Here is a 24,845-nt window from a genome sequence, read left to right as displayed (position 1 = left end):
CTAACTCTGTGCCTGCCATGTGCTGACCTTTTGTGTAAACACTGTTCTTGACCTCAGATGACAGATTCCCCTAAGTTAAATAACTTTGTATTGCAATGTCCCTATGATAGATACCTATTGAGGAGAGGACTCAAGACCTCTTAGGAAAAGACTATCTGTGTTCAATAGCAGATTGGAATGCCAGAATCAAGAGTCAGTATAGTTTGGAGTCCACCCCCAACCTTGAAGAAAAGACTGCTTGGTTGTGAGGGGTGGGAACAGCTAGCAGTCCCAGCTGTTAACCTCTTCAGCAGACTCTCTGGTCTTTGAGCTGAGATGCTGGCCTATTTGGGGTACGCCATCCTTCCCCCATGAATGAACAAAACTATGTCATAGCATTTCTGACTAACACAGGACCACTTCCCTTTGTTGATTCTGCTGCCCTCTATCTCCCTTCATCCTTCATGAGTTACTGGCCAATAATCTGTTTGCCCCCTAATTCTGTCTCTACCTCTGGCTTCCAGGGGACCATGATAGGTTTGGGGAGCTAAGCAGGTAGATTCCAGTTACTCCAAGCATCCTCTGATGTAGCCACAAGTGGCTACAGGTTCCTTGGTTCCTGAAAGGAAAGCTGTGGATGGATGGGAAGGATGGCTAGAGAAATAATGAGCCAAGACAAAGTTCTCAGATCGAGACTCAGTCTTTAATGTAAGTCCCTGAATATATATGGGAAAACCCAATACCTGTCCCTTGGTTTTGGCTAAGTTCTGTTGTTTCTTTCAGCTGGATTGAGTTGCAAAGTAGGCTCTTCAGCTGCTCAGTGGTCAAGCAGATCTCAGTTCTCTAGCAGAAACATGTAAATGTATAGAGCCAGATGCCTGGCTCCAGTGGCATAGACTTAGGGGGTCCAGTTCCTCCATTTTTCTTGATTAAAAATTAGCTGAACTGGAGCATAGAATTTACTTATGCTCCATGGCCCTGTGTGGGAAAAATGGTGGCTGGTGGCTGTGCCTGCCTTGATTCTGAATGTCTAGACTCCTTTTGATCCTCCCTGGAGTACACGTGCAATTTGTGTTTATTTACACAAGCATGGCTTTTCAGTGTTTATAATGAACAAACATGGCCTTTTGGCACATGCCTCTGTCTTAGGTTGATAAGAGTCATAGACTCATCAGTGGCCCATCTTTGGCTACTGGACCTCATAGCACGCCTTTTTCCCATTCAGATCAAAGCCACAATATGCTCTCAATGCATCTCTTCATAGCGATGAATAACTGCCATATGTGAGCTTTGCTGAAGGTGAGAATGTATGCAAATTACCAACCTGCTTAAAATACAAAGGAAAAATTAAAAGGAACAGAACTAAAGTTCTCTGTGGGGATGTCCCAGGCTCTCAATTCAGTTCAAATTAGCAAAGATCCTTCCCAGGGTCTGGCCTCCTAGTGTGAGGGAGGTGGCTTTGAGAAGCAACAGAAAAAAAAATAAAAAATAAAAAAACTGTTCCTCCTCAGGTAAATAGTTGTAAGAGTCAGGTAAGCTGGATGATAAAGATTTTTTTAGCAATCTTCATAATTAGAATATCCAAAATTGGATTTATTTCTAGGCCAGTCTTTCATTGCATCAGAATAACTGGTCACATTAAAGGAAAGAGAAAAATCATAACTCCTCCTTTCGATTAATTTTTCTAAGTCAGTTTCCACAGTCTCTATGTTCTTTGTCCCACCAGGTGTAAAAACTTGAAGCCAGGCAGATTGTGTATTCTGAAACATACTCAAGCTAAGGTTGGTCAAGAACATACACCCACTACAGCTTTCCTGTTACGTTGTCAGGGCACTCAGCAAGCTCACAGGTCAATATTATCCTTTTGTGTCCTCATGCCACACTAATCACTCTGGCAGCAAGCATGATCATGAAGCATTTGGCAGAATAAATACAAACATGCCCTCTTGCTCATATTAAATATCTGATCAGGATCATGCCTTATACTGATAAGTAGATCTTTCCATCTCACCTAGGCATAAGTATGCCTAGCCGTAGGATGCTGTAGACACTCAGCAAAAAGTTCCTTGGCATCCAAAATATAAAATTTTAAAAATAAAATGCATAATTTAAATAATCTGCACGGGGATATAATTTCCCCTCTCTGGTTTGTTTGTTTATTTGTTTGTTTGTTTGTCTCTTTGTTTTTTGAGACAGGGTTTCTCTGGTTAGCCCTGGCTGTCCTGGAACTCACTTTGTAGTCCAGACTGAACTGGAACTCAGAAATCTGCCTGCATCTCTGCCTCCTGAGTGCTGGGATTAAGGGCATGTGCCACCACACCCAGCCACAATTCCCATTTTTTGTTTTTTAAGAACATATTGTTTGAAAGTTCAACAATGCCTTGTCTTTGAGAATTATATAAAATCCCAGTATCAAGGGTAATACTAAATTGTTAACAAAACATCTCAAATGCTTGAATGTAATAGCCAGTTCCATTTTCTGTTTTAATCTGATTTGGAACACCAAGCATTAAAAAAAGTTAATGTAGGCAATGACTAATTACATTAATATTTGCTTCTCTTGTTAAAGAAATTGCAACCATAAAGCCTGAACAGGTGTCAATAGTCACATGTAAATATTTTCTTTTTCTAAGATCAGAAATATGAGTATCAGTTTGCAATAATTGATTAAGTAAAAGTCATTGAGATTTTAATACCATTCGGTGGAACAGATAAAAATTGCGGTTTCTGAGAACAAGTCTTTACAATTTGACATGTGCATTCTCTAAAAATACCAAATTATTATATCAAGCCATTACTACTTTGAGGATGTAAACAAACAAACAAAAAAACAAGATAATATGGCCAAATGTTCTTGTTTAAGGACTATAATCTTCCTGGGATAAAAATCTGCTGTGCCATTGCCTTAAGGGGTCTGTTCCGGGCAGTCCACAATGAGTTCTTAAAGGTGCAATGAGTCCTTTAAAGGAGCAATATTTTCCCTTGAGATGTATGTGCAGAAACAGTTGCAAAATTTGAGAATTAGCAGTATCTAAAAAAGAAACTCTTTCAAGCAACTATTAGCCAATATATATATATATATATATATATATATATATATATATATATATATATATATATATGGTATCAGTATACAAATTAAAGCTTGGGTTTTTTTTTCCAACATTTCAAAACACTGGCTACAGCACACATTCAATTATCTGTCCTGAAGCAGGAGGAACCTCAAAAGAATAAACATGTGATCCAATCACATATACTTCTCTCCCATAGATGGACAGTTCATAAATACAGTAGGTGTTTTCTTTATGGGATGCATACATCAATTTACAGGAAATACAAAGGCATGCATAGAAGTAAATTTTAACTTGTCTTTGGATAATGATTATCAATTTACCCAAAACTTTACTATGCAATAGGCCAAATATCAATATTCTGCAAAAACAATTTAATTGCTATTTGAAACAAGTTATAGATGTCTTGTCAGGTTTTTAAGATTTTTTTTTCTAAACTACCTTCATGATTCTATCCTACAATATTTTATTAACACCATGACAGCTTCATTACAGGATGTTAAAACAATACTTGGAGATGAAGAAAGATGATTTCACATTAATACTTCATTTCCAAAGAATTGCTGTGGGCTCATTGAGTAACAATAACTAAAATAAGCAGTTATCATTCGACTACCATTGATTACAGTTAATTACAATTGATTACAAAAGCTTCCTCTATTTTCTGAATAGCTTTTTTTTTATCACCAGTTAATTTGCATCTCCCTTGATAACATCCAACAAAGGCTTAAGTCCTCCTGTGGTAAGCCTAAAGTGAGGTCTTAGCAAATTAACATCTCCTGGTACCTTTTGAAAATAATTTGAAGGAAGCAAATCATCTTTTCTTTCTTGAATTTTCTCTACCATAGTTTTCTAGGATATAACTGAGAGCCCAAATATTGAAAAAGATATTGCCTTTTGAATCTCTTCTGGAGTGACAACTACTCCAAAATTTTTCAAGCTCATTGTGTAAGAGCAAAGGTTTACAGTAAATTTCCCTTAAGATGGAATAGTTAATATAATACTCTCCACATAATAAACAATATAAACTCAAAGATTTAAAGTCCTAGCTTCTTGTATTGAACCAGAGACAAAAAATTTATTATTTTTTAATTTACATAATGTAAGGCTATTAGGCATACCTAGAGGCAAAACTTTCCAATGATCACAAGCTCACTAGAAGCAAACCCTTTAAAATCATCAGGTTGCAAGGAAAACACAAACTTCCAAAACCATAATAATACTATATGGAGTAGGCAATGCAGATTGTAATGCCCTTAGTAGTTCCACAGCCTCATTAACCTTTTATAAATCTTAAGTTTAAACTTTATTTTGAATAACACCTGGATAGGCCTGTAATGATGCCCTTTAGGTTTAAAAATCATTCCCTAAAGGCAAGGAGAGGTGAGGCCCCAACAACTTCCCTGGGGAGGGTTTGCAAAAAGAGAAAGAGAGAGAGAGAGAGAGAGAGAGAGAGAGAGAGAGAGACAGAGAGAGAGAGAGAAAGAAAGAAAGAAAGAAAGAAAGAAAGAAAGAAAGAAAGAAAGAAAGAAAGAAAGAAAGAAAGAAAGGCCACACAATCCTCACTAAGGCTGCTCTGAGATTTTCATTAACTCAAATGAAAATATTTCTTAATCTGAGCCTTTTTCCTGAGGTCTGGCCCAATGACTACCCCTCCTGCAGCAAAAGATTCCAGGGGAGCAATTCTACTGTCTGTTTGTGCTTCAAAGTTTTGGACAGTCTTTCCTAAGATGATTTATACTTAAAACATTCCTTATAATCTTAGTGTTGTGAAAACATTGCTTGTAAGTACTATAATCCCCTGCAAGACAACAATAATAAGCAAACACTGATGATATGAGGCTCCAATTTTCTGTACAAGGAAAAATATATCCAGATAAGTCTGTCTTTGTTTCATGTGGCTGAATATCCACAGAGAGCCGCATTAGCATTCTCATAAGACAATTGTGAGAAGAAGAAAAAAAAGGAACCCCTGCTTGAATTGAGACTCTCTAAAAATCCTGCTAGCTGTTTTTAGTAACATATCCACAAAATCATGAAAATATTAATCAGGAACCTGTTTTATACCAAATAAATTATCACTTAGATCTCCTTTCCAATCTTGGGGACTTAAATTTTGCTTCTACCACTGTATCCAATAAAGCTGTGTAAAAGGAGCAGCAGGTTCATACTGGCCACAGCTGTTTTTAACTTTTATTACTCTTGCATCAATCCTAATTAAAAAATATGGGTGAGTTAAGAATCCTCAGCTTCCAATCAAACTGCAAAGTGCAGCCAATAGAACACTGGCAATTATAACCATAATTTTTTAAGTTCTTTTCAATATTAGAGCATAACCATAAATTTTGGAAAGCAAACCCCAACTAGAAGCAATCCATTGTCTTTAAAATTAATACCAAAAGGATTACTTTCATGTTACAAAGTTTGGCTAACAATTCTTATATATGAATGCATGACATTTCAACTTTTAATACTTCTTTGAAGAGACATTGTTTTAAATCTTATCTCTTATGAGTCTAGTTTCTTGGATAAGAGTTACATAAAATATTATCCCGATTTAGAAGTATCTTAAGAGGCCTGATTTCCTGGGCTGGTTCATGCCACATGTTGTTTAAAATGACTACAACCCTGAGTTACCAGTTTTAAGCTAACTTTCTTGTTACCAGTGTTACACTTTTTAAATCATACCCAATAACTTATAAGCCAATACTCTATAACCAAGACATGCAGAGTATATTGATACCATTAAGACCAATCAGAAAACAAATGAAGCAGCTTCTTGAATCTTATACATTTGTACCAATCAAAGAATTTTTACTTTTCTTGGACTAATTTCAAGAGAAAAAGCACATTGCCATATGCTGAACCAAGTAATCATAATTGCAGAGATTTTTCTGGGGGAAAAAACCCATCAGCTTCTTTGCCTTAGAACTAAGAAGCTGCTGGCCCCTCTAAAAAAAAAGCTTTCCAGCAGGGCTTCTCCTGCTGCACTTGACTCCTGGCAACTTAAATCAGCCACCACTGTGCAAACTGAAACTGAATCAAGAGATGGAGATCCAGCAGATAAAGTTTAAACCATTTTTTTCCTTCCAACAGAAAACATAGAACAACAGTCATGCATTCGGGAGGCGAGGCAGGCAGATTTCTAAATTCAAGGCCAGTCTGGTCTACAAAGTGAGTTCCAGGACAGCCAGGACTATACAAGAAAACCCTGTCTTGAAAAAACAAACAAACAAAAAAAAAAAAAAAAAAAAAAAAAAAAAAAAAAAAAAACAAAAGAACAGCAGTCATTCAGACACCAAAACAAAAGCAGTCATGAGTTGACATGTGGAGAGATTGTTGGAAGAAACACAGAAAATACAGACAGGATAGAAAACTTGGTATAACCAGAACTAAGGATGTCTCCTGTAGGACATCTCCTGATGTCCTTCTGTCCCTGGGAGAGTTCTAAAATCCATTTTCCTTCTCTCTCTCTCTCTCTCTCTCTCTCTCTCTCTAATGTCATTTGGAAATCTAGCATTTCTCTTTTTTGTGTGTATAGTTTTTTCAACTTTTATTTTATGTTATTTTATTATTTTTAGCCTACTCCTCTTCTCTGATGCAGTTCTTGACTGTGAAAAATGCCCTTTTAGAATTTTTCAGACCCATTTTCCACTGTCAACCCCTAACTGATATCACTGTTGGGTCCAATCTTACTCAGTCTAGCCTGTATCCTTTTTACACCCTTGCAATCAACAGCCTTCAAAAGATAAAACTTATAGCACTAACATTAATGCTGTATGTTGCTTACCATGCAGGATACCATCTTCCATTTTTTGTAGCGCCCCACCACGGCAGTTTTCCCTCAGTCGGTTTTTCCATATTCAGGTCTCTGAATCCAGTGTCACCTGTGGCCAACAGCAGACACAGGTTACTGGGTTCCTGAAAGGAAAACTGGGGATGGATGGGAAGGACAGCAAGAGAAATAACAAGCCAAGACAAAGTTCTCTAATTAAGGCTCAATCTTTAATGTATGGCACTGGATATATATGGGAAAACCCAAAGTCCCATCCCTTTGTTTCAGCTGAGTTCTGTTGCTTGTTTCATTTGGATTGAGTTGCAAAGTAGGCTCTTCAGCAGCTCTGAGGGTTGGCAGTTCTCAGTTGTCTGACAGATGATATAATTGTATTAAAGCAAGACAGGAGACTCCAGTAATGCAAACTTGTTCAGCCAGCTCAAGGCTGGGGGTTGGTGGGGATCACTCTGACACTGACACAGCAGGTGTTTCAGAACTGATGTTGAGCCAGGGTCAGCTGTATGCACTATCACTTTGGCTGCTAGAGAGACAACAGAATATTTCCTCTCTGGGACATGAATCAAATAAGCCTGTTTTTATTGATGTTCTTCTTGGCCACAAATATACCCTGGCATCATATAAGTGGCTTGTATGTGTCCACAAGCTTTCTGAAAGAGTTATTTGTTCAATTACTTGAGGGTGAAACAAAGGTCAAAGTGATTAATCATTTTCCTATTAGTTTCAGAAATGCTAGCTAGTTACAACTGGGATGTAAGTTGGTTTCACGTAAAGTCCTTAAACCCCTTACCCACATACTTTGTCTAGTCATTTCTTGACTACTTCAGGTTTTCAGTCACATAAACAGTCTACACATGCTAAGGAGTGTTAACATGCTTAGTGACAGGGAATGTGCCTGAGATGAAGCCGGGAGTTGGGTGAACTCATTGTTGCTTTCTGCTGTAGAAGCAACTTCTAGTTCATTACTAGAAAAACAATAGTCCATAGCCAAATGAGGTGCTACAACCCATAATCCCAGAGTTCAGGAAGCTGGAGCAGGAGGATAGTCAAAGATCTAAGACCATTCAGACCCTCAGTGTAAGCTCAAGTCCAGCACAGAGCTCACATTAAAAAGCTGGTCATGGCTGCTTTTAACTCCAGAAGTGGGTAGATGGCTGAGAATTGAGGATTGCTGGGACTTAGTGGCCAGCCAGCCTATCTGAAATACACTAATTGCAGATTCAGAGGGAGACCCGGTCTCAAGGGGATGAAATAAAAAGACATAAAGGGAGACGACTCGTGTCCTGTGCTGACTTCTGCATATACTAGCAAAGGTACAAGCATGTGCACATGTGTGCAGACACCATAATCAACTAAAAAGAAGAATGTGGGAAGAGAAGGAGGAGGAGGTAGATGAGGATGGGGAGGAGGAGGAGGAGGAGGAGGAGGAGGAGGAGGAGGAAGGAAAAATGTGATAATCCCCTAGAAGAGCTTCCTCCAAACACTTTTAGACCTAGAGAGAGTCAGTTGTCATACCTCATTCATTCTCGGTCCACACCAACTCCTCCATATTTTAAAGAAACACATGTGCACTTTCTTTGCTACTACCTGCCAGTCTGACTTGTTTATAACTCTCCAACACTGTTTATTCCTCCTTTGACTGTTTAACCATTCCCCATTCATGGTAAAATCATTGTGACCTGTGTAGTAGAGTCAATAAGAAAAAAGGCTCCTGAGTTAGAGAGTCTTGGAATAAATCTAAGTTCTCACGTTGATTGACTAAATGACATTATACGGTTACATCATCTTTGTGAGTCTTAACTAATACTATGGTACGAAGAATAAAATAGTACATACCATATAAAGCTGAAGCAAAGTTGAAACAAAGCATATCACGTACTTGCCTCCTTCTTGAAGTCTTTTATTTTTATTTTATTATGTCTTGTCAGGTGAAGTCCAATGTTCTTGAAAGTAAACAGTTGATGAAACCTGGCTACTGACACCACTTTGGATTCTGAGGTCAGTGCTATCTGTACAAAGGTTGAAGCCTTTCAGGCAGCTATCAGCTTAGCCTTGGAAGACTTTTCTTGATAATTTTTTAAATTAAGATTTACTATTTTATTTGCATGTGACTGAATGAGTTTGTATGCACCACATTTGTAGAGGAGGTCACAAGGGTTGAAAGTATGTGATTTCCTGTTCCTGAAGTTAGAGTGTGTTTTGGGATGCCATGGGAGTGCTGGTAATTGAACCTGGGTTCTCAGTAAAAACAAGTTTCAAAGAATCTGACTCCTTCATCTGACCTCCTCTGCACCAGGCCTGGACATGGTACTCAGGTACACATGAAAAACCAGTGCTCATACACATGAAATATAAATGAATCTTTTGCAAAAATTGGGTAACTCAAGTTCTTCCATACTCATCTTAAAGCAAAGATTCTATGCATACTTGTCCTTCCAGTTCAGTCTGTACTCCCTCCAAAACTGGCTTTCTGATTCCAAACCAGATCGAAAGTTGCATCTGGTTCCAGTTGGCAGTTCTCTTGAACACCCACTGTTTTATTGGGAATATGTTTTGAGAAACATAAGATTACTAAATCAATCCATAGGTTATGAAATTGCCAAGTTTGCAAAGGGCAAGGAACAATTCTTGGCCTCTAATCAATAAATGAGAAAACATTCCACAAAGCCTGACAGAGGTAGAGGAGACCCATACGGGAAGAGGGAAAAAAAAAAAACAAAACAAACAACAACAACAAAAAAAAACCCCGCTGAACCCAGAGAGTATATAAGGACAAGCAAAGGGGCTGGGGAGTGGAGTATAGCCACAATCACAAGAAAGACGTGGTCCTGACAGACAGACAATCCTATTCCCTACCAAAATGAAGATGCTGCTGCTGCTGTGTTTGGGACTGACCCTAGTCTGTGTCCATGCAGAAGAAGCTAGTTCTACGGGAAGGAACTTTAATGTAGAAAAGGTATGATCACTGAATAGTAGCTTCTGACTCAGAATGTGCTTTGGGGAACTCTTGAAGCCAAGTAGGTCCTTTGAGGGGATGGGTATAGTGCCCCAATCTCTTAGACAAATGAATGGATCCAGACCTTGAAGTAAGACCAGCTCTTCATAACTGAAAATGTTGGGGGACCTCTAGTCTCACTGAGAGGCAGGGGCAGTATGCTAAGTATTGTGACAACTGGCATGAGATCTACCCTTGTGTATGCTCAGGCCCTAACCCATAGGATGGAGTTCAAGTGGACACATGTGCATGTGGTATCCCTGCTTCTTCTCCCTTAACCGTTTGCTTATCTATTACAGATTAATGGGGAATGGCATACTATTATCCTGGCCTCTGACAAAAGAGAAAAGATAGAAGATAATGGCAACTTTAGACTTTTTCTGGAGCAAATCCATGTCTTGGAGAATTCCTTAGTTCTTAAATTCCATACTGTGTAAGTGAGATGCTCTTAGCTGAGAAAGCGGAAATGAAACCTGGTATGGTCTCACGCCTACAAACACTCGGGACTGGGGGAAGAGATGCCTCTCAGTATGTACATTTGTACACACATACTAAGTCTGTATCCTAAACCAGAACGCTCCATCTGACACTGAACCAAGATCTCATAACCAGGGATTTTTCAAAAGTCAGAGACAAGAGTTGGTGACAGGAATTAATTCACTAGGAGTTCCTTAAGGAAAGGTCAGAGACACTTCTGAAACCACATTATTGAGCCAGTATATCACAAGTTAAGATTATGTGATCATGAATCAAATTTTTCTTTCCAGTTGTTAGCCAAATAAATCCACCCCTTTGTACTTCCGTTTTCCTGCAGTAAAGGCGATAATAATAATTCTCCTCTGTGGTACTGGGAACCACATCAGGCAACATTACAGAGTGCTAATTTGAGGCAGATGGTGGAAATCTGGCTGATAATCTACACCGCTGGCTGAAGCCCGGCACTGGTGAAACTTGGAGGTAGTTGCAGTTGTAATAAGGATTGTTGTTTTCTTTTTTTTAAAATACTAGGCAAATTTGTGATTGCTAAAGCATGAAATATAAAGGAATTAATGTAAATAAAAGCCTTTTGCTAATTTTACAAAAACAGTCAAAAGTTAAATGGAATCAGAAACTGGAGATAGGTACAGAGTACAGGGTCCAGAATCCATCCAGATCAAAATCCCTTACGAACCAGCTCACTCTGTTTTACAGAAGAGATGAAGAGTGCTCCGAATTATCTATGGTTGCTGACAAAACAGAAAAGGCTGGTGAATATTCTGTGACGTGTGAGTACATAAAATCTATATATCTATCCACAAGATGATTAGTAAACCTTAATACCTTTAGTGTGTGTGTCTGTGTGTGTGTGTGTGTGTGTGTGTGTGTGTTTGTTGCTGTTGTTGTTGTTGTTGTTGTTGTTGTTATTGTTGTGTGTGTTTTGCTGGAGTTTGAACTCAGGAACTTGCACCTACTAGTAAAACTGGTGCCATCTTATAGCTAACACCCTGTGGCAGGAAAGTAGGATAAGTAGGGGGAGATGGAATCTATCTGATACTGCCTGGAGGCTAGCACTGGTGTTAATCGCTTAGGGTGTAGCAGTGGATGTTTGATACAACAAACTTATAAAAGATAGAAACATGTTGCTTGAAGCTGCTGAGGGAGGGAGGTAAGCCTAGGAGATGATGAGAGAGTGGTGCTGCTATGGCTGACTGTTCACTAGTGGTGTGGACCTCTCAGAGTCCCTTTTCTTAGGAGTTACTTCTTGAAGTTCAGAAAACTAAAGACAGAAAGGCTCAGACACTTCACCCATCTCTTCCACGATATGTATTTTACTTATTTTATGTTGGGGTAGAACAAGAAAAGGGTATCCAAAATTTCCTGCAGAACAAAAAATTTCTGAGCTGTGTTCCATTTCTTCCACAGATGATGGATTCAATACATTTACTATACCTAAGACAGACTATGATAACTTTCTTATGGCTCATCTCATTAACGAAAAGGATGGGGAAACCTTCCAGCTGATGGGGCTCTATGGTAAAGTATTTTCACACAGAAACTGATTTTCGGATGGGAAAATACGAAAACCTCTAGCTTTAATATGGTCTTCCCAGCTTGGGCCTACCTCTTTGTAACCTCCTGATGATTGATGCTCTCCCCATCAACCCTTGAGCTTAGTAATGGAAGCATTCTGAAATCTCTCAGTATGACTGAAGGATATTCTATGGATGCCAAATCCAGGATAGATCATACCAATGCCTGTCAATTGTGTTGGCAAACATACTCCTATCCTTATGGGGAAGTCCCTGTCCCCTCACTCAGGCTGTGGTCAATGCACACAATATAGCTGCTACACTCACTATTGCTCTTCTCACAGGCCGAGAACCAGATTTGAGTTCAGACATCAAGGAAAGGTTTGCACAACTATGTGAGGAGCATGGAATCCTTAGAGAAAATATCATTGACCTATCCAATGCCAGTAAGTCAGGATTCAGTTATTTTTCTCATCCTGAATATTTATCATAGAGGAAACAAACCTAGTTGGCTACCAGTCATTTTTGAATGCTGGAGAGTCCTATCCTTATTCTTGGGGAAATAAAGTGGACCTGGTACCTGAACATGTTCTTGTTCTCACACTACAGATCGCTGCCTCCAGGCCCGAGAATGAAGAATGGCCTGAGCCTCCAGGTGGGCAATATCCAAAGAGAGCAAGGAGGGGGTTGGTCGTCATGGAGAGGCCCTTCCCAAAGTATTAATGTTGTGCACCCAAATTACATTAAAAAATAGTTCGATAAAGAATCTTCTAGGAAAGCTTGAAGATTGGCTTTGAAATGTCTGGATTTGTGATCTAGTCCTACTTTGAGCTTGGAAGTAATGTGACCCAAGACTTAGGCAATGAAACAAGGATTTGAGTTTTACATATTTGATGTATGGTTGTATAAAAATGGCTCAGCGATGGGTTCAATATCATTAAGAGACAGAATGGCAGGTTGTGGTATAACTGTTCTTTAGTGTCTGTGGACCCCCCCCCCATCCCACTCGAGATAATAACATCTTAATCTGAACTCTGTACAACCTTGGCTTCTTACCTGGGAGTGGAGGTCCCTGATCACTACTTCTCGACCAGGTTGGAGAGCAAATTGCTATGGCCCTCCTTTCTCATGTAGTACAAGACTTCACTCATATAATGTGTGAAGTCTTTAAAAGTAGCCAAGGCTTTTATCATTATTCTACAATTTACCTAACATTCTTCAGAGCTTCTTATAACAAAGGTTGTGGAAACAAGCCTCAGATCTTCCATTACGGTCATTTATTCTGACTTTCATCCCTGTGTTCTGGCCAATAATTCCAGTTAGATTGCAAGGGAAGATCCATTTCTTCATCCCCTTTGTTCTATATAATAGAATGTCTCACTGTCCCGAAGTCAATCCAAGAAGTGTTTAATGAGTTTCTATATTCTTTCTTCCTGGCTTACAGTGTTGAGTGGAGACTTCTCACCAGGACTCCACCATCATCCCTTCCTATCCATACAGCATCCCCAGTACAAATTCTGTGATCTGCATTCCATCCTGTCTCACTGAGAAGTCCAATTCCAGTCTATCCACATGTTACCTAGGATACCTCATCAAGAATCAAAGACTTCTTTAAATTTTTCTTTGATATACCCATGACAATTTTTCATGAATTTCTTCCTCTTCCTGTTCAATAAATGATTAACCTTGCACTTAAATATATGTCTCTGTGTCCAGAAAAAATGTGGGGCTGATAGTGAGTGAATGAGGGGACCTCCTGGGTCCTGTAACCAAGATCCTTCCTTATGACCCCAAATGTAACCTGAATTTCTGGATTGTGGCTCCCCTGCAGAAATCCCAAGCCCTGATGTGTACTGCCTGCTCTTTAGCTCTCCTGATTTAGTGATTTATGAGGACCTCGGGAGCATGACACTTGCTGTATGACTCCTACATCCATAGTTTCTCTTTCAACACAGCAAAGGAGAGACACATATTTCTAAGGCTATGCCTGCTCAATAACTTTCAGGACATAGTGAGGGGGGAGGTTTGGTAATTAGAGTAACATTGGATAAAAAGAAAAAGGTTTCTAGCTTTCCATAGAATACTCTGGACCCTAGATCAATAGATTAAATTGGTTCAACTCAGGACACATGAAAGGAGTTCTTCCTGTAGTTTGCTAAAAGATGGCAAAACACTATTGAGAAACCTAAGCAATTATGATGAAATAGCTCCCTCCCCACAATTGCCCTGATTTGTGGGTCCAAATCATTCTCTGACCAAAGCCTCCTAAGTGGCTTCAATTACATCCATGGACTACCATGCCTAGCTTTTCATTTTTAGAATTGACAAAAAATTAATCGACAAAAAAAGTTTTCACAAAATAAGCTATCAATGGGAATCCTTATATAGTTAAGAAGTAGTTCCAATCCAAGACTCTGTAGAAGACAAAAAAAGGCTTGACCATGCTACCATACCTCAAAAGAACACAACCCAGAGAAAGGTACAAAAAATTTTGGTTATTCCATACCAACACTGCAGGTTGAGTTCAAGCTAAATCCTCTCGCTTTCAACACCAAACACTTTGTAGAAATAAGAGTTGAAATAGTGAAAACATTCAAAGTCAAGGAAGGAATTCAAAATCTCAGACCAAGCAATCCCTTTGTAAAGTAAGAAGACAGGGAAGAAGTGACAGTTGACACAGTAGAACTGTACAATTCTTTGTGATCTGGGAATACATTACAGCTAAGGGAACATAGAGGGTTGGGGAAAACTGTCACAAAAGCCCAAGGATGCCACATGAGCATGTACCCTCAGATAACAAGGGCTGAAGCAGGGTGAATTTGAAGACAGATGCCCAACCTTACATGACATACAGAAAGAACACAAATACCTGTAGCTGCTGTGACAGGACCAACCATTCTAAATATCAAAGCAGCTGTTGACACCTAAGGACTGGTCTGACTGCTAGATCTAGGAGTTTCAACTTGCAAAAGCTGGCTTGATGCTCATGGTTGGCCCAAATGTCTTATCAGGAATAAATAACCTCACAAAATATCAACATTGGGCACCATCCTCCTGAGATTGGAAACACAAGATAATTGTGCCATCTAAAATGGTGTCTGTCCTCTGGCTAAAATCAGTGACAGCTACTTCTTTACCAATAGCAGAGTTAGCTTTATGTTTGTGTCCACTTATTAGAAATAGGATATAATGGGCTATTTAATCACTGAAGTGTAATTTCCCAATTACACCCAACCTAGAGCTTATTGAGACATTCCTTAACCCTATAGGAGTTCCTTATTTCATTCCTTTTATAAAGATTATCAGCTGTGCAAAGGCCAGGACAGGAAAGAACTGTTCCCCTAAAGAGTGCTTTCACTGGAGGGCTGGGAGGTGAAGTAGACACTTTCTCTCCATTAACACTCCAGGGAATGACCAGCAAGGGTGTGCAGGGCACAGAAACAGTGGAGCAGCTGGGACAGGATCCCTTCAGTCACCATCTACTCCCAGAGCTTGGGCTGTTCCACAGCCCTCTGTACACAAGTTCAGCCAGGATAGAGCATTCTCCAGGGAGTATAGGCACAGGCTTACAGATGCACAGAAGGGACAAGCTCGAGCCAGAGACTACAAGGCCATTTAACACCAGAGGTAACCAGATGGCAAAAGGCAGGGGCAAGAACCTTACATACAGTAACCAATGATACTTGGCATCATCAGAATCCAGTTATCCCACCACTGCAAGTCCTTGATACCCCCAACAACTGGAAAAGCAAGTTTTGGATTTAAAATCACATCTCATGATGCTGATAGAAGATTTTAAGAAAGATATTAATAACTCCCTTGAAAAAATACAGGAGAACAGATTTAAAAGGGAGAAGGTTTTAAAGAGAAAACACAAAAATCCATTAAAAAATTACAAGAAAACACAACCAAACAGGTGAAGGAATTGAACAAAACTATCCAGGATCTAAAAATGGAAGTAGAAACAATAAAGAAATCACAATGGGAGAAAACTTCAGAGATATAAATCCTAGGAAAGAGATCAGAAGTCATAGATTCAAGCATCAGCAAAAGAATACAAGAAATTGAAGAGAGAATTTCAGGTACAGAAGATACCATAGAAAACATTGACACAACAGTCAAAGAAAGTGCAAAATGCAAAAACTTTCTAACTCAAAACATCCAAGCAATCCAGAACACAATGAGAAGAACAAACCTAAGGATAACAGGTATAGAAAAGAGCAAAAATTCCCAACTTAAAGGGCCAGTAAATATTTTCAAAAATAAGAAAAGAAAACATTCCTGACCTAAAATAATAATAAAAAAAAAGAGGCCCATGAACACACAGGAAGCAGAGAGAACACCAAATAGATTAGACCAGAAAAGAAATTCCTCCTGTCATATAATAATCTAAACACCTAATGCACAAAACAAAGAAAGAATATTAAAAGCAGTAAGGGAAAAAGGTCAAGTACCACATGAAGTCAGACCCTTCAGCATTTCACCAGACTTCTCACCAGAGAGTATAAGAGCCAGAAGATCCTGGAAATATATCATACAGACCCTAAGAGAACACAAATGCCAGCCCAGGCTTCTATGCCCAGCAAAACACTCAATTACCTTAGAGAGACCAATATATTCCATGATATAAAAAAAATTTACAAAATATCTTTCAAGAAAACCAGCTCACCAAAGGATAATAAATGTAAAACTACAACAAAAGGAGTGAAACTAAACCCTAGAAAACTCAAGACAGTAATCTTTTAACAAACCAAAAAATTAGAAGGCCATCTTAACATAATTCCAACTCTAACAACAAAAATAACATGAAGCAACAGTTACTATTCCTTAATACATCTTAATATCAATGGACTCAATTCCCCCAATAAAAAGACATAGACTAACAGACTGGATATTTAAAAAGGACCAAACATTTTGCTCCATACAGAAAACACACATCAGTGACAAACACAGACACTTCCTCAGAGTAAAAGGCTGGAAAACAATTCTTCAAGCAAATGGTCCACCCCCCCTCAAAAAAATAAGGTGGAGTAGCCATTCTAATATCAAATAAAATTGACTTTCATCCTAAAGTTATCAAAAAAGATAAGGAAGGGCACTTCATATTCATCAAAGAAAAAAAATCTACCAAGAAAAGTCCCAATTCTGAACTTTTATGCTCCTAATGCAAGGCCACCCACATTCATAAAAGAAACTTTACTAAAGTTCAAAGCACACATTGCAAGTTCAAAGCACACATTGCAACTCACACAATAATAGTGGGAGACTTTAATACCCCACTCTCATCATGGACAGATCCTGGAAACAGAAACTAGACAGTGACACAGTAATCTTATACGCGTTCTCACGCCCGGCCAGGAAGAACACAACAAACCAAAATCTTCTGTGGCAAAACTTTATTGCTTACATCTTCAGGAGCAGGAGCGCAAAACCCCAAGCCCCAAAAACGAAAGCCCCCTTCTAAACATCTTTAGGAGCCAGAGCGCCAGCGCGCAGAGTGCAAAAGCACAAGCAAGAGCTCTATTGTTTACATCTTTAGGAGCCCGGAGCGCAAGCCCCAAGCCCCAAAACGAAAGCGCCCCGCTTACATCTTTAGGCAGCGAGAGAGCGCAGGGCGCGCAGAGCCAGAGAGATGCCAGCGAGAGAGAATGGCGGAAACCCCGTCCCCTTTAAGGAGGAGTTATCCTTCGCCTAGGACGCATCACTCCCTGATTGGTTGCAGCCCATGGCCGAGCTGACGTTCACGGGAAAGGCAGAGTACAAGTAGTGGTAAAATACCCTTGGCACATGCGCAGATTATTTGTTTACCACTTAGAACACAGGATGTCAGCGCCATCTTGTGACGGCGAATGTGGGGGCGGCTCCCAACATCTCCCCCTTTTCTTTTAATAAGAGCAATAGGCCACCCATATTAATGAGAGTGGAGATAGAGGTCAAATCCCCAGTGTGTAGGTAAAGGAGCCATGTACAGGATTAGCTCTTAGGCTCACAGACTTTTACCCAGAGCAACCCTGACCTGCTCCCGTGTCGTTTTGCCTGGAGAGAAGGACACTTGGACACTCAACCTTCTTGAAAGATGACATGTCTCCCTAGAATAGGCTCATATATGCCGCAGAGCCCTTCTACTGCAGTGCTTAGCCATGCAACTCTCTCGGGCTGCTGAAGCACACTCACTCTATCTCGTGCAATGAGTCTAGCCTCGTGGGTGTATAAGAGCTGAGTGGCCAGCGACCTATTGCCTAAGCATAGATATATCAGGGGAAGCACCATGTTCTAGTCCTGCAAGCGCCTGGGCAATAACCACCTTGTCTCTCTTAGTTTAGGCCTTAAGCTTACAGACCAACCAAAGAAGCAACACTAATCCACAGCAAAGTGTATCTCCAAATAATATCAATCCCACCCATTCTTTAAAGAAGGGAAATGCTGAGGAGATCCAATTGGGTAATCCTTTGGTTAGGGACAGGTCCAAGCGCGTGGAGTTGACCTGAAGTCTCAATTCCCAAAGGATCTGTTCAAATTCAGCCGTCCAATTCTGTAACATATACTGAAAAAGACTTTTTGACAAATTAGCTGCCCTAGTAAAATTCTCATACTGAATGGAAGTAACACACAATCTCGGAAACTTTTGTTTACACCCCAGCTGAGCTATTTGCCATAATACATCTAGTTGTTTCTGGACAAGATCTATGCGTTGATTAACCAGCATGAGACCTCCCTGTATCTTGACATTAGCTGAGGCCTGTTTATCTATGACTGTAGTCACTGAGGCTGACAAAGTGTTAATGGTGTCAGTCATCTGGACCTGTCCAGACAGAGCCAAGGCTGTCTGAATCAAGGCTAAACCCAGTTCCTAGTTAGTGGTAAAAAAGCAGGGGAATACTTGAGCATTATACATCACCGTCATTAGGAGTGGAAATGTCGACATTATCCCCCAACGCTGCTCTCTCTTTATTATTGACGCCCTGGACATCACCAAGACGAGGGACATCAGTATTCCCTTGGTCAGTCTGGATTTTTCGGGTGAGTCTTTCTGGTATCCAAAATGGGTTGTCTTCATTCTGTGGGAAAACACAGATAGCTCCCCTGGATCTTATCAAAATAGGATCCGGGCCATACCATTTATTATCAAGGACATTTTTCCATTTAACCATCTCATTGGGCCTATCTGGCTCTGAACAATGACGTTCAGCCGCAGTATGGCCATGAGCATCAATATTTAAAAAATTGAGTGTAAAGAGTGCCATAGACACAGACACTCTTGGTGCTCGGGGTAAAGTCTCTTCAAAAGTTCCCCTCTTCTGCTTTATAAGATAGGCTTTGAGGGTGCGATGCGCACGCTCAACAATACCCTGTCCTTGAGGGTTGTATGGAAGTCCAGTCAGGTGGGTCACGTCCATCTGACGGCAGAACTGCTGGAATTTTTGAGACGTATAAGCTGGTCCATTATCAGTCTTAAGGAGTTTGGGTTTCCCCCAAGCACTCCATGCCTCAAGGCAATGTTGAATCACATGTGAGGCCTTTTCTCCGGTTAACGGAGAAGCAAACATGATGCCAGAACATGTGTCAATGGACACATGGAGATATTGAAGTTTTCCAAAGGAAGAAACATGTGTAACATCCATTTGTCAGACCTGTAGAGGTCGAATACCGCGTGGGTTAATTCCCACATGAGGAACTGGCAAGAACTCACAGCAGCTTTGACATTGAGTAACAATGTCACGGGCTTCTTTTCTTGTCAAGGAGAAACGACTGCGTAATGTTTCAGCCGTCACATGAAAATTGTTATGAAAATTTTTTGCAGCCTCTACCGGGGATGATAGGGCAGCAGCCACCACTTTAGTGGCCTTATCTGCCAAATCATTTCTCAGAGCCATGGGGCCAGGTAGGCCTGAATGGGCTCTAACATGAGTAATATGAACAGGAAATCTTCTAGATAACAAAACTAATTGTATCTGCTGAAAAATATTGGCAACTCTACTGGAAGGCTTAATCACTCCAGCCACTTCTAAAAGATTTACTGCATTAACCACATAACAGGAATCTGACACAATATTAAGGGGTTTTAAAAAGGTTTTTAAAACTTCTAAAACCACTAAACATTCTACCACTTGAGGTGAATTTTCATTATATTGTTTGGATATCACTTTACCATTAGCCACATAGGCACCTATGCCAGTTTTTGATCCATCAGTATATACCACAATCTCATTTTTAAGTGGGTTTCTTACTGTTATTTGTGGAAACACAACAGATTGATTTTGGGCAAACTGTAAAATTGGATGTTTTGGATAATGGTTATCTATTTGTCCTGAAAAGGAGGTAACTAAAACTGCCCAATCATTAGATGTGGCTGCCAAGGTTTGAACCTGTGCAGCGGTATAAGGTACAATTAAAAGATATGGACTTCGCCCAAAGTGGGTGATTGCTGCTTTTAGGCCTCTAAGGGCAAGCTGTGCAATTGCATCAGGATACCAATCTATTATTTTAGCTGGGGATACGTTTGGATGGATCCACAACAATGGCCCATTCTGCCACAAAACTGCGGTTGGCAATTGTGCTGTCTTAAAGACACACAAACTGAAAGGCTGCGAATCCTCAATACGTTGTAATTGTGCATTCTGTAAGGCTTTTTCCACCTTTTGTAAGGCCTGGTTAGCAGCTAGAGTAAGAGCCCTAGGGGAGGAGATATGAGGATCTCCTTCTAAAATACCAAACAAAGGCCTTAACTCAGCGGAAGGAATCTTTAAAAAAGGTCTGAGCCAATTAATATCTCCCAACAGCTTTTGAAAATCATTTAAGGTATGGAGGTGATCTCTTCTTATCTCTACCTTTTGGGGCACAATCTTATCTGGGGACACCACAGAGCCCAAGAATTGTCCTGTATCAGAAATTTGGACTTTTTCTGTGGCTATCTGTAAACCCCACTGACTTAAAGTTTTAAGTAGAAAAGGATATGCCTTTTGTAGCATGGTAAGGTCTTTATGGCACAGGAGGATGTCATCCATGTAAAGGAGCAAAATTAAAGAGGGGAATTGTTCCCTCACTGGCAAAAGAGCTTCTTGTACATAAAGTTGACACATAGTAGGACTATTGGACATTCCCTGTGGTAAGACCTTCCATTGATACCTCTTATCAGGTTCCATGTGATTAATAGAGGGGATGGTAAAGGCAAATCTGGGCCTATCCCTTGGACACAAAGGTCTAGAAAAGAAACAATCTTTAATATCTATAATAATTAAATTCCAGCCACGTGGTAAGGCGGAAAGTACAGGGAGACCCCTCTGTACTGGGCCAAATAAGTTCATTTGCTCATTAATGGCTCTGAGGTCATGGAGCAGTCTCCACTTTCCTGACTTTTTCTTAATTACAAAAATTGGAGTATTCCAAGGTGAGGTAGAGGGTTCAATATGGCCTAGTTTTAATTGTTCCTCTACCAGTTGAATCACAGCTTCTAGTTTTTCAGAGGATAGGGGCCGTTGGGGAACCCACACTGGGTCCCCTGTTTTCCATGGTATGGGTCGTGCTGCCCCAATGGCCACTAAGGAAAACCCAGACCCTGTCTGTCTTGGTTTCCATTAGGTGAGATGGGCTCTATCCTTCCCTGTTCTTGATGTCCTAACCCTTTTCCTTCTTTATAACCCATCTTTGCCATGATATTTTTTGCTTTAGCTGAATACCCTCCCGATGGGGCGTTTTCATTGGACAAAATAAGGCCCAAATGCTGCATAATATCCCTTCCCCAGAGGTTAACCGGGAGTGGGAGCACATAAGGTATGAATTTCCCTTGCTGCCCTTCAGAGGATTCCCACGTCAAGGCAATGGAGCTTATAGTGGGACATGATTGATAACCTAGGCCCTGTAATGAATGAGATGACTCTGTGGTGGGCCATGCTTTGGGCCACCAATGTGTAGAAATTATACTTTTATCTGCTCCGGTATCAAGGATGCCTTCAAACTCTTTTCCGTTGATCTTAAGGCGGAGCTTAGGTCTATCATTCAAAGATACAACCAAATAGGCAGAATCATTTCCTGAGGAGCCCATTTTCTTTATCTCAGGTCCTGCAAATTTCTCCCTGGTATTATCAGGGAGGAGCAGCAGCTGAGCTATCCTATCTCCTTTACTAATAGAAAAAACGCCTTTAGGGCTTGAGCACAGGACCTGTATTTCAGGGGAATGTTGACAATCCATAACTCCAGGGTGGACTACTAAGCCCTGTAAGGTGAGTGAACCCCGGCCGAGAATAAGGCCCATGGTTCCCGGGGGCAAGGATGGTATAGGCTCCACTGGCACCGGCTGAATACTCATTTGAGGCATTAATAGGAAGTCGGAGGCGGCACGCAGGTCCACCCTTGTGGGTCTTCCTGGGTCGCCTCTCTGACTGCTTCCTGGGTCCTGACAAACTGGTTCCCATATCTTTGAGGGCCCTGGGACCGAGGGCCCGATGACCCGTTTTTTGGCACATAAGCTGATTGACTATCAGGTGGGGGAAGGATTCTGCCCTTTATATCCCTCACAGAGCGACACTGGTCGGCTCTATGATAACCCTTGCCACACCTAGAGCAAAGAGTGAGAGTCCCTCCCTGTTTATCTGGAGCTCTGCAATCTTTCTTAAAATGCCCAGGCTTTCCGCAGTTAAAACATGTCCTCTGATTATTTCTGCCCATGGAGCGGTTTTGGGATTGAAGGATGGCAGCCGCTAAACCTGCATTGTTGAGAGGTCCCCCAAGCTCTCGACAAACCCTGAGCCAGTCTTTTAAGCCTTTGTTCTTTCTTGGGGCTATGGCCGCTCGGCACTCCTTTGTGGCTTGCTCATAGATGAGCTGTTCTATCAGAGGCGCGGCTTGCTCTGACTCTCCAAAAATACGCTCTGCTGCCTCTGTCATTCTGGCCACAAAATCTGAGAAGGACTCCTGAGGTCCCTGGATTATCTTTGTTAACTGCCCAGTGGCTTCACCTGCTCGGGAGAGCGCCTTCCAGGCCCTAATAGCCGTGGAGGAAATTTGGGCATAAGCTCCCCAATGGTAGTTTGTCTGATCAGCAGAATAAGCTCCCTGACCCGTTAACAAGTCAAAAGTCCAATCTCTCTGCTCTGGAGTCAAAGCACCTGCGTTTGTTCGGGCCTGCGCTTGTGCAGCTTCGTGCCAAAGCGCTCTCCATTCCATATATTTGCCCATACTAGGGAGAGCGGCTTTTACAATCGTTTGCCAGTCAGCAGGAGTTAGTGCCATGCCGGCGAGCCTGTCTAACTGCACCAAGGTAAAATTAGCATTGGTTCCGTATTTACGGACCGACTCGGCGAGTTCTTTAATCTGTACGTATTCTACCGGAGCGTGGACACGCCCACCCTCGGCTCCTTCAAAGACTGGAAATGCCTGTTGTATTTTCCTTTGTTCCTCTCTGGGAATGAATGAGTCTGCGCACTGCCTCTCTGCGCACTGCCTCTCTGCGCACTGCCTCTCTGCGCACTGCCTCTCTGCGCACTGCCTCTCTGCGCATTGCCTCTCTGCGCATTGCCTCTCTGCGCATTGCCTCTCTGCGCACTGCCTCTCTGCGCATTGCTGACGCACTACGCAGGGCGGGGGCTCCGCATAGGGCGGACCTTGAAACCGACTGCCCGGAGGTTGAACAGTACGCTGGCTTTCGCCAGCCGCTTTTGGCTTTTTTCTTGACCAATTAGCTGGCTGATAATGGGCTGCTTCTTCCTCCCAGTCTGTTTCCTCAGAGGAGAATTCTTCATCTGCTTCAGAGCTACTAAGAGCTGGCTTCCTGAGCTCATCTCGTGACGAGTATCTCCTAGAGACCTCCGCTAATCGATCTTTTTTCTTTTCTTTTTTCTTTTCCTTCCTTCTAATCTCTCCCCAGGTATTCTTACCTGACCTAAACTTTTCCTCAGGTTCAAGACCCGTGGAAAGGCCTGTATACTTATTTTGTGTACCATATTTTCTCTTTGCTCCTACTCTCTCTCCCCGCTTTACTTCTGATAGATTGCCCTGAATTTCATCCAGAATTTTCAGCCCTATCTTAATCACCTGATAACATGTGAAAAGGAACAAAAGGGCTCCTAACACTAGAAAAAATTCAAGGCCAAACATACCTTGTAAAGCCATTTTCCACTTTACTTCTGATAGACTGTCTTGAATTTCCTTAGAAAGTTCAAGACCAGACTTACCTTGTAAAGCTGTACTCACTGGTACTCTGTTCCCCCAGCTGAAAAGTTCTGAATTCATGCAGTTGAATCCTTCTTAACAGTCTGCTTTACGGGAACCTTTATTACCGCGACCCGCAGTTCTGGTTCTGGAATGAGGGATCTTCCTTGCGCCGGTGATGGTAATTTTCGTCCCAGGTTTTCTCTTCCCGGGGTTTTCTCGTCCCGGGTTTCAGCACCAATTCTTATACGCGTTCTCACGCCCGGCCAGGAAGAACACAACAAACCAAAATCTTCTGTGGCAAAACTTTATTGCTTACATCTTCAGGAGCAGGAGCGCAAAACCCCAAGCCCCAAAAACGAAAGCCCCATTCTAAACATCTTTAGGAGCCAGAGCGACAGCGCGCAGAGCGCAAAAGCGCAAGCAAGAGCTCTATTGTTTACATCTTTAGGAGCCCGGAGCGCAAGCCCCAAGCCCCAAAACGAAAGCGCCCCAATAACGAAACCGAAACCCCTTCCCTATTTAGGAGAGTTATCTTTCGCCTAGGACGCATCACTCCCTGATTGGCTGCAGCCCATGGCCGAGCTGACGTTCACGGGAAAGGCAGAGTACAAGTAGTGGTAAAATACCCTTGGCACATGCGCAGATTATTTGTTTACCACTTAGAACACAGGATGTCAGCGCCATCTTGTGACGGCGAATGTGGGGGCGGCTCCCAACACAGTAAAACTAACAGATGTTATAAACCAAATTGATTTAACATATATCTGTTGATCATTTTATCCTAAAGCTAAAGAATATACCTTCTTCTCAACACCTCACAGTACCTTCTCCAAAACTAACCATATAAC

At 41.2% G+C, this 24,845-nt stretch overlaps 1 protein-coding gene across 2 annotated transcripts; it reads left to right on the top strand.

The window, feature by feature from the left end:
- The first annotated feature begins 9,504 nt into the window (after positions 1-9,504).
- Positions 9,505-13,544, top strand: Mup9 (major urinary protein 9). 2 transcript variants are annotated; one of them, XM_006537480.3, is made up of 7 exons: positions 9,505-9,799; positions 10,138-10,271; positions 11,030-11,103; positions 11,741-11,851; positions 12,192-12,293; positions 12,416-12,502; positions 13,292-13,544. In XM_006537480.3, the coding sequence occupies exons 1-7, from the start codon at positions 9,704-9,706 to the stop codon at positions 13,393-13,395; spliced, it is 708 nt and encodes a 235-aa protein (XP_006537543.1). In that variant the 5' UTR covers positions 9,505-9,703; the 3' UTR covers positions 13,396-13,544. The 2 variants fall into 2 exon arrangements, with proteins under 2 accessions (XP_006537543.1, NP_001268908.1); NM_001281979.1 differs by having other exon boundaries at positions 9,638-9,799; positions 12,457-12,502.
- The last annotated feature ends 11,301 nt before the right edge of the window (positions 13,545-24,845 follow it).

This window comes from Mus musculus, chromosome 4 (genome assembly GCF_000001635.26).
Source record: "Mus musculus strain C57BL/6J chromosome 4, GRCm38.p6 C57BL/6J".
In the NCBI taxonomy this organism is placed as follows: domain Eukaryota; kingdom Metazoa; phylum Chordata; class Mammalia; order Rodentia; family Muridae; genus Mus; species Mus musculus.
This window is presented reverse-complemented; position numbering and strand designations above follow the sequence as displayed.